At 32.9% G+C, this 14,877-nt stretch overlaps 1 protein-coding gene and 1 pseudogene across 1 annotated transcript; one reads left to right on the top strand and one right to left on the bottom strand.

Annotated features, from left to right (window-relative positions):
• Window positions 1–320: 320 nt before the first annotated feature.
• On the bottom strand, window positions 321–4,363 carry LOC121243384 (annotated as a pseudogene).
• A 4,697-nt stretch (window positions 4,364–9,060) lies between these two features.
• LOC121243385 (vacuolar-processing enzyme-like) lies at window positions 9,061–13,219 on the top strand. Its single transcript, XM_041141501.1, has 9 exons — window positions 9,061–9,412; window positions 10,206–10,370; window positions 10,456–10,612; window positions 10,826–10,911; window positions 11,000–11,199; window positions 11,614–11,662; window positions 11,969–12,178; window positions 12,416–12,622; window positions 12,835–13,219. Exons 1-9 carry the CDS (start codon window positions 9,116–9,118, stop codon window positions 13,015–13,017), a joined length of 1,554 nt encoding a protein of 517 aa, XP_040997435.1. The 5' UTR covers window positions 9,061–9,115; the 3' UTR covers window positions 13,018–13,219.
• Window positions 13,220–14,877: the final 1,658 nt, after the last annotated feature.

The following is a 14,877-nucleotide window of genomic DNA, read 5'->3' on the forward strand; positions in this document are numbered from 1 at the left end:
TTTCATTTTTTCTCTTAAATTCAAACAACTTAAAAGCAATAATAACGTTTCTACATGACCCCATCGCAACCAACCACCACTCCAAAAGAAAACAAAGCACTAGAAACCACGATACTCTAAATGCCATTAACGCCAACAGAGACATAGCACCATCATCGTGGTTTTTCACGTGTACGGAGAGATAAGTGTTTAGGGGAGAGATTATCAACAATTAGGCGGCCTGGATTTTTTTTTTTTTGGGGGGGGGGGGGGAGGGATTTGAGGTTCTTTTTCCAATTTCTAATTCAAGAAGCTTACCATGACATTTAAAAGGTAACAAATGCTAATGTAAGTAACGAATACATTAAGAGCTAATGATTAGGAAATGAATTCTTAAATTGAGATTCTATTACACATTTTGTAAAAAGAAAATTCAAAACGCAACAATACTCTGGCGACCTCCGTCAAACGGGAAAATTAATTGTTGCCTCCAAGGAACACGGCCCATCCCCACCCAAATGCATTGAACATTTTGTTCCAACAATCAAGCTGCTGCATCATCCTTGGTATCTTGTCCTAAAAGGTCATCATCATATGAGACAGGTATCCTTAACCTATCATGAACAGGTACTCGTTTAATTCCAGTATTCAACTGCTCTTGTTGATTCTGCACATTGGATATGAGTTGTGAACCATCGGACAAACTGACTGCATTCCTATTCATAAATGCATTGACAGTTCCTTATGAACCACCGTCTTTCTTTTGCTTTGTTCCTTGCCTAATATTTGGTTGTTTGAATTGTTTCTGCACAACAATAAGGCAACATTAGCTAGCACTTTCTATTCTCTAAAATTATCATGAATGATGCAACGATACTGATAATTTCAGCTTCGCAACAATGCAATGCTGCCAGTGCAAGGAAAAGATTCTTTACCACACTAGTCAATAAACATTATAATAAATATATAAATAATGATATGTAGACAACCATCACCAAAAGTGAGGGAGAGCTAGAAAGAAAGAATGCACCAAAGTGGCAACTAAAAGCATGATTGAATGGGAAAGGCACTTCAATTTAAATTTTCAGATTGACTAACATTATATTGTTCGAGGTTCTCACTTTTTTTATTATGCCTATTGGAATTGAGGAATTTGCTTACTTCAAGAAACAATCTCCCATCCCTCCATATGATAGCAGGGATTATCAGTAAGTCATTCCAATGTCCATTTACTTAATTAAACACAGCCTTGAGATAGACACAAACATGAACATGATGCCTATGTGCAGGTAACTAGGAAAGGGAAAAGATACAGTTAAGCTAAAGCAAGGCAATTCATGTTACATAAAAATAAAAATAAATGAACTGTAGTTGCACACCTCAAACTCCTTTGCCTTATTCATTATCACTTTATAGGCTTTTGGTTCTCGTGCTTTAATGATGCGCCATAATATGCCACCACCAGTTCAAGAGCGGCTGCCATCTGCAGTCATCTGACCTCCAGAAGTTTGAATCGCATCCACCTGAAACTCTCACAATAATTACAGATATCCCAACAGCAGAAGGTACCTACTGGGGGGAAAGTAAAAGAGAACTTAAACAATATTAAGAATCAAAAGACACTCTTTCCAGGTATTAAATACGTCTCCCCTATGAGCAATCAGAATTTCAACTCCTGAACGCATAGAAAACACATACAATATTAAAGATTTAGTGAAAGAATATACTTCAATTGAGATATGTACTCTTCCTACAATGTAAACAAACCCAAAGAAATTAGCAACAGAAAATTTCTTGTCAGTTGTCCCTGCGTAGAGCTCAACCATGGTTGCCCAAATAGGCCTTGTGCAACTAGGCAATTGTTCTAAAAGGCGCACATGTTCACCTAAGCTTAGGCAACAGCCTAAGCAGAGAGCAAGGTATAATGTGCATAATGTGTATTATACTCCTATTTAAATTTATACGCACTGCTAACCTTGAAAAAAGCACACATGCCCCTGAATCTATAGGTTCTTAAATAACTTTTTGTCTAAGTTAATGGTCTGTTTTAGACCTCAAGTCTTCTAACAGCATAGTAGAAGATTCAATGGACAATCGGGAATATTATTTCCTTAGGGGGTGGGGGCAGAAAACCCACTCAAATGGTCCCATAAATTACCAGCGGAAAGCCCGCTAGCGGAGAAAATATTTTAAAAAGAAAAGGCCATAGAATAGGGTACTTAAAAATCCAAAATAAAAAAACCTTTGGCTACACTTGCAAAATTTCTGATTTATGCCTAATTTTTTTCCGGATCTAAAATAGCAAACATGATCGACACATTTTGAGAATAAAAAAGAAGATTGGAGTGTGTTAAGTAGTAATAGATGATGCTTGTTTTCAACTCTAATGTAATTGCTTTTTACATGCATACTGACTGATAAAACTAGAAGAAACATGCAAATGATATCAACATACACAAATAGCAAATCACGAGGTAGTTTAGCCAGAGGACATCATAGCTCAGAGCACATGATTGAAAGGAGCAAAACGGCTTCTGTAAGAGAAATCTGTAAGGGTAGGTAAACAATACTGAGCGTCAGAAACTAAGAAAGGACATATGGCCCTAAATAGAGTGGATTAGCATTTTCAGCCCAAGGCCGGTCCAAATTCCAGCACAACCAAAATTCTCACATTTCCTCATATGAGCACGTACATTATGTTCAATGACTCCAAACCATAGGATCACTTTTCCCCTTAATATTACAATTTAAAGGGAGATTGAAAGAAGAGGTAGATAGTTCAAGAAGCACATTGAACTTTAGGGTATACATAAAGTAACTCTAAGTCCACAGCCCATTCACCCAATAACAATCACTTGGTCCAAAATACTAAGGCCACAAGCCCAGTGGTATTCAAAGAGGTAGAGTAGAAGGATATAAAAAACCAAATAAATATTTTAGAAGGTTACTGATTAAAAAAAAAACAATTAACCACAGCAAAGGCATATAAGTTGTGCAAATAATCTGAAAGGTGACTCATATTTCAAATTTGCTGAAGATAAAAAATGCAGCAGAAAATAATTATATAGTGGATGGGAAAATTATTACTTCAGGGTTATATTATATAACATAGCTTCTCTCCATGAGTAGTTAACATTTAAGACATATGTTTTCTTTACTCAGAACCAACTTTGCTGGTTAGCTAATTGATCTAGCATGCATTTCCTATGAATCCAACACTAGATTGAACATAAGGGCATAATACCTCCTTGACGAGATCACTTAGTGCAGAAATTCCCAGACAACCAACAGCCGCATATACCATATATGATTTCTTCTCTTTCAGAAACCTACATGTATCTAACACAAACCTGAAAAGAAGAGAAACTAGGAAATTTCAGTACAAAAGCATGAGTGCCTAAATTCTTATAATTGCAATGTAAAAAGAATTAGAGGACTACTTGTCAAAAAATAAAAAATAATTAGACAACTGATGAATTTGTCACCTGATGTTTGAAGTTCATTGCCTAAAATGAAACCTCGGGTAACAAATTGAAACTGAGATAGAATAAATATGATGCTTTCTTCCATGATATGAGAGAAATGAAAACGAATTGCAGATCTATTGGCACTTAACACTTGACAACATTGACCAAATTAAACAAAGGTGCCCAAGATTATTTGGTCATCACGTACTTGATTAAAGACAACACACTAAACAAGTGATCTGAATAAGTTGAAACAGTAGTATAATTATTCACATTATCAATACAGAAAGAATTATGCATTGAACCAAGAAGCCATGTCCAATAAGTAATAAATTGTAGAAAGGAGCCTCGTCAATACAGAGCACAAGCATGTTTCTTCCCAGTTCTGCAAAAAGTTACCTGTTTATATCTGTAACATTCGGCCCTGTGCCACCCTTCTTTTTCTTATTCTTCTTCTTACTTGCCATGCGCTTCGGCCCTGTGCCACCCTTCTTTTTCTTATTCTTCTTCTTACTTGCCATGCGTTTGTGGTTTTTATTTTGAGATCCTTGACTTACTAAATTCACATCTCCACCACTGCCTAGTACCTTCTCATTTTGGGGATTAGGCTCCTTCTTCCACATCAAGCATCTCAACATCGTCGATGTCTTCTAGGTTATCCTCTTCGTAGATGGCTTCCAATATGTTGTCTCCTCCCTCCATCAGACTAGGGTGTTTGAGAAACTGAAGAGTGAAGTGTGAGGATGAGGTCAAGCGCTTAAAAACTTGCCAAAGTCAAAACGGCACCATTTTGCTTGAGTGTGGGTAGGGGTGTAACCGGTTCAGTTTTAGATAAAATTTAGGACCGAATCGGTATGTACCGATTTTGCATTTTCATAAACCGATTACGCACCGGTTACCCCCCTAAACCAATACTTCCGATTTTACCGATTCGGTCCGGTTTTCTGATTTTAATCATCTACCATAAAAAAAATTCTGCCATAAAAAAACTGCTCCCATGTAAAAAATCTGCTACCATAAAAAATGTGCTATAACAAAAAAACTGATATAAAAATATAAAATCTTATATTTAAGAAAAAAAAAACTGTAACAACAAAATAAACCCTAAATCAGAAACTCATTAAAGTTTTTACAATATGCAGTTATGCACAAATTGATACCAATTCACAAAAAATACACAAAAAAAAAAAAAAAGGATCAACCAAAAATGACTTTTTTTATAAGTATTCAATGGACACCAAATAAATTGATATAAAGGAATCTCAAGTACATGAATTGCAACGACAAGCTAAAAGGGCAAAGTACCCTGCCTCTCGTTACATAGCACAAGAGAAAAAGCTTCTGGGTTCCTTATATCAATACACAGAATAAACATTAATAGAGAAAGAAAAATCATCACCGCAATAATAGAAAATTCAAATAGAGAATACACACAATGCAAGAAACATTGTAATGATTCAAGAAAACACAGAACACACAAGAAACCAAACCAGTAGAATCACTGATTGACATCCATGCAACCCAACAAAATTTATCAGGTTCAAATCTACTAACAGATATATATGAACAAACAAACAAAATTACCCACAAAAACAAAAAGGAAAGAAATCAAGCTATTTTCAGCTGGATGGGGAACTATACATGTTCATCCTCGATGGGGAGCTATACAACATATATAAACCCTAAATCCTAAAATATAAAACATAAAATTATACTTTCCACAATTATAAAATACAGATTAAGCTTGATGGGGAGCTATACAAAAAAAAACTATAAAATATAAACTCTAATAAGATTTTGAAATCTGTAAAAAACCCTAAATCTCAAATCTGTAAATTCGATAAAAACCCTAAATGAAATGAATCAATTAGCAATGAATTGAAACATTATAATGATTCATGAAGTAAATGTAAGATTTTGAAAATTAAAAAGCATATATATGTTCACATACCGATTAGCTCGCCGAGAGAGGGGAAAACAATATCTGTGATTCTGTAGCCTCGGGAACAACTGGAAGTGGAGGAGAACAGAACGGACCAATAGTGTCGACGGCCAGGGGCTGTTGACGGCGTGAGAGAGGGGCTGAGCGTGAGAGATGGCTGCGGGGACTCGGGGACTCGAGAGGCAGAGCAAAGATGGTCGACCCGCGCCGGGGGGGGGGGGGGGTTGGTTTAATGTAACCGTAATATATATAGCCCATTAAACGACACCGTTGGGCCTTTTGAAAAAAGATCATTGATTATTTTTCAAAATTTTCAAACTTATCATGCATAAGTGAGAAATGACAATTAATCATCTTTCAAATTTTCAAAATTTAAATTTTTAATTAATACATACACATGTGAAAGATGACAATCAACCATCTTATAAAAATTTCAATTTCAAACTTTTAATTTTTAAATATATTATGCACATGTGGAAAATGCAAATTGATGATTTATGAGAAAATATTTAGTTTGTGAGCCTTAATCCAATTTCAAATTTTCAACAGATATACAAAATTATTCTAAGAGCTTTGTTTGTAACCTTGTTCCATTTCTTGCTCATACTTAATTTGTTGATGTACTTGATTCCATTATGTAGACAACTTGAACTTGAAGCTCTTTTATACTTGAATACATTTGTTATCATTAAAATTCATATGTAGATATATAATTATATGAAGCTTGTAACATTGGGTTCAACAACATGAAAGTATTTATCTACTACATGTGAAGTCTCAAGCTTTTTACAATTTTTTAGGTACTTCTCATGGGAAGAAAATGCGATTAGGTAGAAATATAAAAATCATCGGATTTGATTGAAGTAGTGAATGCCATGAAATGTATTATGAGTTAGGCCATAACCCTAACATGTTTTTCCAACTTCTTGAAAAAATATAGTATAACTCTTAAAAATAATGGTGTAGTACTTATATCGTCTTTTTAGTAAGGTAGTCTTAATGACTTATTTTTTGAGTTGTTGACTGATTTAAGGCATATACATGTATATATAGTAAAACTAAAATAAGATTTTATAACCCAAATGAAAAAAAGTTAAATCCTATAATAGTTATTGGGTATTTTATCATTATTGATTATTCAGGAAGATTTAAATAATATAGATTACATTGTTTCTAATCATGATCTTAGTATTGAGGAAATTGAAATATAAAATTCCTTAAGGTTGGCAAAATCAGTAGGAGGATAGAAATTAGAGATGTGATTGTCGAGGAACTACATAGTTGTATTTTTGAAAAGACATGTAGTTCATTTTTCTAGTCATCTCAATGATAACACTCATAATAGAAACACCGTTGATGAATTGGTCATGGAGATATCAAAACATGTAACCTTATGTGATTTTCTTAATTTGCTATTTGGTTAGACTAAGTGATGTACTTTCAAAATTTGACAAATGAAAATTTATTTATATTTTCACAAGTTGTAGAAAAAATAGATTCTATAAAAGATCAATGTGTTAATGAGTGATTGAAATTTATGAATCAACGTAATGTCTATAATTTCATCAAATTGTTTAAAATGTGCAAAATAGCGAATATAAATAGGTCTTGGAGACAAAACCCAGCGTTTAAGGCAATGTTTAAAGATATAGAGTTAGACCTATAATCATGAATTTCACTCATAAATGAGCATTGATTACACAGAGATTTCTAATCAACCTGAAATGACTAATTCAGGATCAATATAACGTTAGTAGCTCATTATAATATAGAGTTATATCAAATAGATGTGAAAACTATTATAGAGAGAATGTTTGGATTATGAGGGCTACAAGAAACAATCAAAAGGATACTTAGAAAATGTAAGTTTTAAAAATTGTATTTAGTTTGATAATACTAATATTATTTTTTAATTTAAGAAAAATATTTTTTGTTAATGTATATACTCGAAGGTCAGTGGGAGTGTATTTATATTTATGATAATGCATGTATATGATGTTTTGGCTAATAAAAATCGTGGATTGTAGTATAACATTAAAGTTATATCTCTAAAAAAATTTAAAAATAAAATTTATGAGTGAGACATTGTTCATGATTGAGATTGAATTTTAATACTACGACGGTGATTGTTAAGATTATCTTAGTAAAGTTGCATAGTATTTTGAAATATTATGCATTAAGAGTTGTTGGTCAATAGATGCATAAAAAATAAAATGTGACATACTCAATATTTAAAATGTCCTAAAATTAATTAGGTTGTTAAAGAAATTTTATATATGTTGGTTAAAATAAATTTAATGAGTGCACTAATATGTATAATGCCGAATATTAGTTTTTCAGTTGATATCCTTGATTATTGTCAAAATAACTCAAAGATATTTGACTCAAAAGTTGTGAAAAGAGTGCTATGTTATTTGTAAAAAATTAAAGACTTAGTGTTACATTTAGAAGAATTGATACTCTTAAGGTAACTAGATATTCAGACTCTATTTTTGTGAGATTGCTCAGATATTTCTATATAGTTATAGTTATGTATTTTCCTATTTATGATAGTTATTTTATAAAAAAGTATGAAGCAAATCTCTTACTGTTTCATGTACAATAGAAGTTGAGTTTATAGCATGCTTTGCGACCACATTGTATATAGTATATGACTGAAAAAAATTATCTTGAGACTTGTAATTGTTGACTTTATAGCCATCTTGTTAAGAATGTATTGTAAAAATTCTTCATATTATTTTCTTCGAATAATGTGTTTAACAAAATTTTAAATACCAAAGTATTAAAGAGAAAGTAAAAAAACAAATAATGTTCATATAATATATCAATATTGCGTTCATGATTGCAGTTTAATGAACATGTTGAAAATGTGGGTTTTATGCTTATATCAATGATATGAATATATTAAAGAGATTATTGAAATGCTGAGTATTTTCTTATTGAATATTCAGATTCTACATTAAACTGTAAGAATTAGGTATATTTTCTAATTGTTGTTATTTATTTTCACCGATCATAGAAAATCAAATATCCCAATATTATTGTTTTATGTTAAAATATTTAACAAAATCTACTAATTTTATACCATATTGGTGTTATTATTTACAGATTGCATCACATATTATCACCTCAAAGTTATACGTAGAAGTTGTTTTGCATAAGAGAGTTTGATCGGGGGATTGTTTGATGGGCTTGCGACGTGGGCCTAGCCGATGGGCCGGGTTGTTACATAAAAAGTCAATGTAGATTACCCGGAAAGCAACGTCAACCCAAAAAAAAAAAAACTAAGAGAGGCAAATGGACAAGCAAATACAAAATAGGTGTGTGGATAAAAAGTTCTTGCATGGCAACATCACTTGTCAATGTCATTTAATAAACATTAATACTACTCATCATTTTAATTTTTATTATATTTTTATCATTTTATGATGTGTTATTAAATAATTAAAAATTATTTATTATATTTCACTTATAAATCTATTATCTAATATCATATCATTAGATGATAGGAAGATAATTAAAGTTAGGAGTTATTAGATAATTATAAATTATTTATTATATTTTATTTATAAATCTATCATCTAATATCATATGATAGAAAGATAATAAAAATTAGATGACTAATAGATTTTTTCTTTAATAAATGCATTGTTGTTTTCATGTACAAATTTTCGTTGTTGTCCTTAATTAATTAGCTAAAGTTAATGCAACCACCTGCCAATGAAACATGAAAATCACCCGCTCTCTGTTTAAAGCCGCTTCACTAGTCAGAAATCCACAGCTCGATGCCATGAATCGCATATCCTCCATCGTCGTCCTCCTCCTCCTCCTCCTCCTTGGCCTCTACCGTTCGGCTGCGGCCAGGAGGTACCCAACTGAAGACCATCTCCGATTGCCCTCAGAAGCCTCTAGATTCTTCGACAGAGTCAGCGGTGTTGTTGATGATGATGATGACGACACATCGGGGACCAGATGGGCAGTACTGATTGCCGGCTCTAGTGGCTACTGGAATTACAGGCATCAGGTTAATTTACTTTCCATTATTTAATTATTTCTCTTTCTTGATTGGTGTATGTTTCTTGACTTGTATTTCGTAAGTATCTAACTTGTTGCCTTTTCTTAATTTTATTTTCGGTTGTCTATGAATTATGTCTTGAGATTTTATTGCTCTTGTTTCTTATTATTGGTTTGGGATTTAAAAACCTTCAATTTGGTTTCCGAAAAAGTGAGGTTAACCGGAGATTGATTTTTAACTCACTTTGTACTGTTCTTATTGTGTTTAAAAGCACTAAAATTAACCTTCTAGTTACTATAACGCCTTTTTTATTTTCTCCGATTTCAAATTGTTGGAATTTCTTTACTATTTTCAGTTTTGCGCTTTATTTTGTATCCACTAGTTGTACATATTATGCTATGGTCTAGAGTGGTAAAATTCCATGGGAATTCCAGTTATTTGTCTCACCGTGGATGATATCCCAATTAAATCTTATTACCTTGTAATTGGGCTATGGAGTAATAATATTGGTGAATGAACGAAGATAATACTGGATGGAGAAAGAGAATTCATTTTGGGACAAAACAAGAAAATCATGTGCTTTGCAGCATATATAGTTCTGTTGACTAGTTTAACGAGTTACTATTGCTTGAGTGAAGTATTTTGTTATTGGTTTTTGTTGCAGTGTATGTCTTGGACATATTCATGTTTTATTTAGAGCTTAGCAAGAAATAATAATATATCTTGTTTATAATTTGATCTTATTGTTTTATTGAGTTTGCTAATGGGCACTTTTTTTTTTTTTTCTCATTTTTCTTCCCAGGCTGATATTTGTCATGCATACCAGATCTTAAGGAAAGATGGGTTGAAAGATGAGAACATTATTGTTTTCATGTATGATGACATTGCTTTAAATGAAGAGAATCCAAAGCCTGGAGTTATCATTAACAGCCCTAACGGCTCTGATGTGTACAAAGGAGTGCCAAAGGTTGGGTTTCTTTTCTTAAGGCCTTAAAATACTGGTGATTCTGTAAGTCGTAATTATCCCCCTCATGTGGATTTTGTTATGTTAGGATTATACTGGGGAAGATGTTACTGTTGGCAACTTTTTCGCTGTTATCCTTGGAAATGGAACTGCTCTTACTGGGGGCAGTGGGAAGGTTGTTGATAGTGGTCCCAATGATCATATCTTCATATACTATAGTGATCATGGGGGTCCTGGTGTGCTTGGTTAGTATCCCTCTAACATTGTGTTTCTTCTAGTATTATGTACCTTGCTTTTGTTTGCATTCATCAGATGACTTACTTTTGTGTTACTTTCCTTTTGCTGGTTCCATGACTTCATCGGTATTAGTTTATAAAAGCTGTTCAGAATTCTAATTTTGAAAGACTTGACCAATTAATGAATTTAATACTCTCTTATCCATATTATAATTTTTTTAGGGATGCCTACTTATCCTAATCTCTATGCTGACGATCTGATAAAAGTCTTGAAGAAGAAGCATGCTTCTGGGACCTATAAAAGTTTGGTATGTAATTGATTCAACTATGATTTCCTTGATGCATGCTATGTTTCGGTGGGAACTTAAATTTTAGGTTGACTGTGTAAAATTATAGGTATTTTATCTAGAAGCTTGTGAGTCCGGAAGCATTTTTGAGGGTCTTCTTCCAGAAGGTTTGAACATCTATGCAACTACAGCATCAAATGCAGAAGAGAGTAGTTGGGGAACTTATTGCCCTGGAGAGGATCCCAGTCCTCCCCCTGAATATGAAACTTGTTTGGGTGATTTGTATAGCGTTGCTTGGATGGAAGACAGGTATGCTCAGCATTCCTCATAGTATAAGGGAAACAAAGCAGCTTGATAATTTCAGGCTCTTGTCAGTTATACCATGATTAGTTTCCATTAGATACATGTGCAATTATCTTTGCATTGGTGTCAATTTACTTGGCTAAGCAGATTTTGTACGTGCACAACCACCCAAAAATGAGAATTTCATAAAATATAAAATTTGCATGGTAATTGAATGTTTGCTGAAATCTGTAGCCTCTCTTCTTCATTGATCTATATGTATCACAAGATGCAGCTTTCCTCTCTAGTTATTTTGATTTTTTTATCTGATCGCTGTTGTTGTGCTCTTATTACAAAGAATAATATTTTAGTTGCATAAAAATGTTTTTGTTCACGATATAATTTCTTTTGCAAGTCTTAACAGTTTGAGTTTGTGACCAGTGACATTAGCAATCTGCGGACTGAAACCTTGCAGCAGCAGTATGAACTGGTAAGAACCAATTGCATTGGTATAGACTGTTACTGGGGCTAGGAGAAGGGGGAAGAGAGATTGAGAGAAACCACTGTCACTTCCCCTAATAATTTTCTCAGAGTTGAAGTTTATTACCATTTAAATATTTTATTCTAATTTGAGTCTTGGTGGGCCTGAATTTCTTCCATGTGAACAATGGGTGTAAATACAAGAACAAAAAATATGCGTTTCAAGGGTCTGTTGTATTGAAAGTGTCTAGTTGCTGTCCTTGCTCTTATCAAGTGCTGATAGCATTTATTGGGTTCATTATTCTGGCATTCACAGGTTAAAAGTAGGACTGCAAATGGAAATTCTGCATATGGCTCTCATGTCATGCAATATGGTGATACAAATCTTAACAATGACCACCTTTACCTGTATATTGGTACAAATCCTACAAATGTTAACCTTACTAATGTAAATGAGAATTACATGAGGCCATCTACAAAAGCTATCAACCAACGAGATGCTGATCTCGTCCATTTTTGGGATAAGGTTTGTTTTCCAACTCCTATGCCTTTTGAAATTTATCTGTTGTTTTACCCTCAACTCCTACTAATGCAAGTGGCTTTTTGAACATGGGTCATCAGATGTAACCTTTGTAGTTTCTATCTTGATGTCAAATTATCATGCTTTCATTGGAAATATAAAGAGCTCTCCATTATATAGTGGTAACGCGTCAACATTTTTTGTTTGGAAGCTTTCATTCTTTAATGGGTAGCTCTTTGGCAGTTCCGCAAGGCTCCAGAAGGCTCTCCTAGGAAAGTTGAAGCCCAAAAGCAGTTTGTTGAAGCAATGTTGCATAGAATGCATATAGATGACAGTGTGAAACTTACCGGGAAGTTCCTATTTGGAATTGAGAAAGGTCCAGTGGTTCTCAATATTGTTCGACCTGCTGGACAGCCACTTGTTGATGACTGGGGTTGCCTTAAGACACTGGTAATATTACCAATTTCCAGCCTCTTGTTCAGTTCTGTAAACAGTCTTATTTTGTTCCATTTATTCTAACAAAAAATAACCCAGATCACTAACCTCTCATCTTGCTAAAAGGTGGTACTCGACAATCCCACATTTTTTTTCTTTAAATTTCGTCTAGATACTTCTGCTATATGTATGGATTAAATGTGCATCCTGAACAATTACCTGTGTAGGTGAGGACTTTCGAGACACATTGCGGATCCCTCTCACAGTACGGGATGAAACACATGAGAGCCTTTGCAAACATTTGTAATGCCGGGATTCAAAAGGAGCAGATGGATGAAGCATCAGCTCAAGCTTGTATCAGCATCCCTTCTTGGTCTTGGAGCTCTCTGCACAAGGGATTCAGTGCATGATTAAAGTTTAATGCACTGTCTTCGAAAGACCAGAGCTTGAAATGTGTTGATACATATACATATTTATAATCCTGCTGTATTTTGATAATAGTTCCTACGATTGCTTCAGTGTAAATAGAATCAAGCAAGCTCCTATAAAATAGACTGCTCTGTACTAAAGGACATGTTTAAAAATGTAAATAATATGAAAGTGCTTGTACTACTTTTCTGAACCTACTCCCCAACCAGAGCAGCAATTGTAAGAGAAGCAGGGGCCAAAGCCAACAAAAAAGTGTAGAAATCTCTTGGCAAAGCCACAGTAACTGCTACAATATAGAAAGAAAAATTCTATTCTTGAACAAGTGTGTATAGAGCACATCTAGTTATATTCTTATAGAACATAATTTGATTTGAAACATAAATTTTAAAATTTGAATCTTATATATTAAATTTTACCATTTAAATGATGTGGACGATATATCTATACGCCAGTTTGACTCGTAGGGGTGTAAATTTTAATTGAAAAATCGGTCCGGGCTGGCCCGAACAAGAGTCCGGTCCGAAACCAATTTCTAAAATGCCAAAACCAGCCGGAACGGGACTTGGTTCTATGATTTTTAGGACCGGACTGGTTCACTATAATATATATTATTTTTTTATATTATATATAATTTTAATATATAATATATAATAATATAAATTATAATTATATATAATACTATTTTTTTCTGACTCTCTTCTAGCTTCTTGAATTCCGGTTAAGTTCTTCTTGTTGTTCTAATTATTACTCACTGCTTATTTTTCCTTAATCATCACAACCTATTGAGATTGCATATAAAATGTTGACAAGAGTTAATAAACATGTATGAAGCTATCAATTCTAGATGTCATACTCTATATTTCTGGTTTATCTCATTAGACAGTGAATAATGATACTCATTGTACTATTTTTTAAGTTTCATTATTTCCGTACTATATTTACTTCAATTTGCTTGGTTTTGTTTTAGAACATCTGAGATATGCCATTCTATTCACCATCATTTTTTTAAATAAAAGAATTATTCTTATCAAAGTTGCATGAAGATACTTACAGTTTTTTTATAGCATATTTTTTTTACATAGCAGATTTTTGTAAATAGTAATAGATTTTTAATAAAAAATTTACATTTTATTAAAACTAGAAAATCGGATCGGAAACCGGTATAATCGGAAGTACCGGTTTAGGAGGGTAACCTGTGTGCAATCGATTTTAAAAAATATAAATTGGTGCATACCAATTCAAATTTTGTCTAAAATTAGACCGGACTCGACCGATTACACTTCTAGATTTGAAAATAGAATGACTCATATAAAAAAAAATATACTAAAATTTTCGGATCAATGCTCTGTTCTCTGGAATAGTTAGTTCAGCGGGTGAAGTAAAGACAACCTTGTGTATTTCACAACGGGTGAAGTAAAAACAAACCGATTATTGTCACACAAGCCAACTCTTATGTATATGTTTTTTTTTTTTTTTTTTCCCTTTTTTCAAAATATTAACAACCTACGGAAAAAAGGAAAGGAATAAGGGTGATATTTGGATTGGATCGTTTGTATAGAAAAATCTATCTCATTTCAGAGTATTAGCATTGGTCTATGTATATACATATATAAAATCACTTCTTTTATATATCTATTTTGTCATTCAAGCAAAATTTTTACATTGACTTATGCATATTTGAGACAAAATGATAATAAAATATTTATTATCATTAATTTTTTGCAAAAATCAATTTTTTTATATATATTTTACAATTAGCATCTACTACATAAATTTGACATTAATAATACAAATGTAATAATAAAAAATATAATTTCTTTATATATTATATTAAAAATATA

This window comes from Juglans microcarpa x Juglans regia, chromosome 8D (assembly GCF_004785595.1).
Source record: "Juglans microcarpa x Juglans regia isolate MS1-56 chromosome 8D, Jm3101_v1.0, whole genome shotgun sequence".
NCBI classification, from domain to species: Eukaryota; Viridiplantae; Streptophyta; class Magnoliopsida; order Fagales; family Juglandaceae; genus Juglans; species Juglans microcarpa x Juglans regia.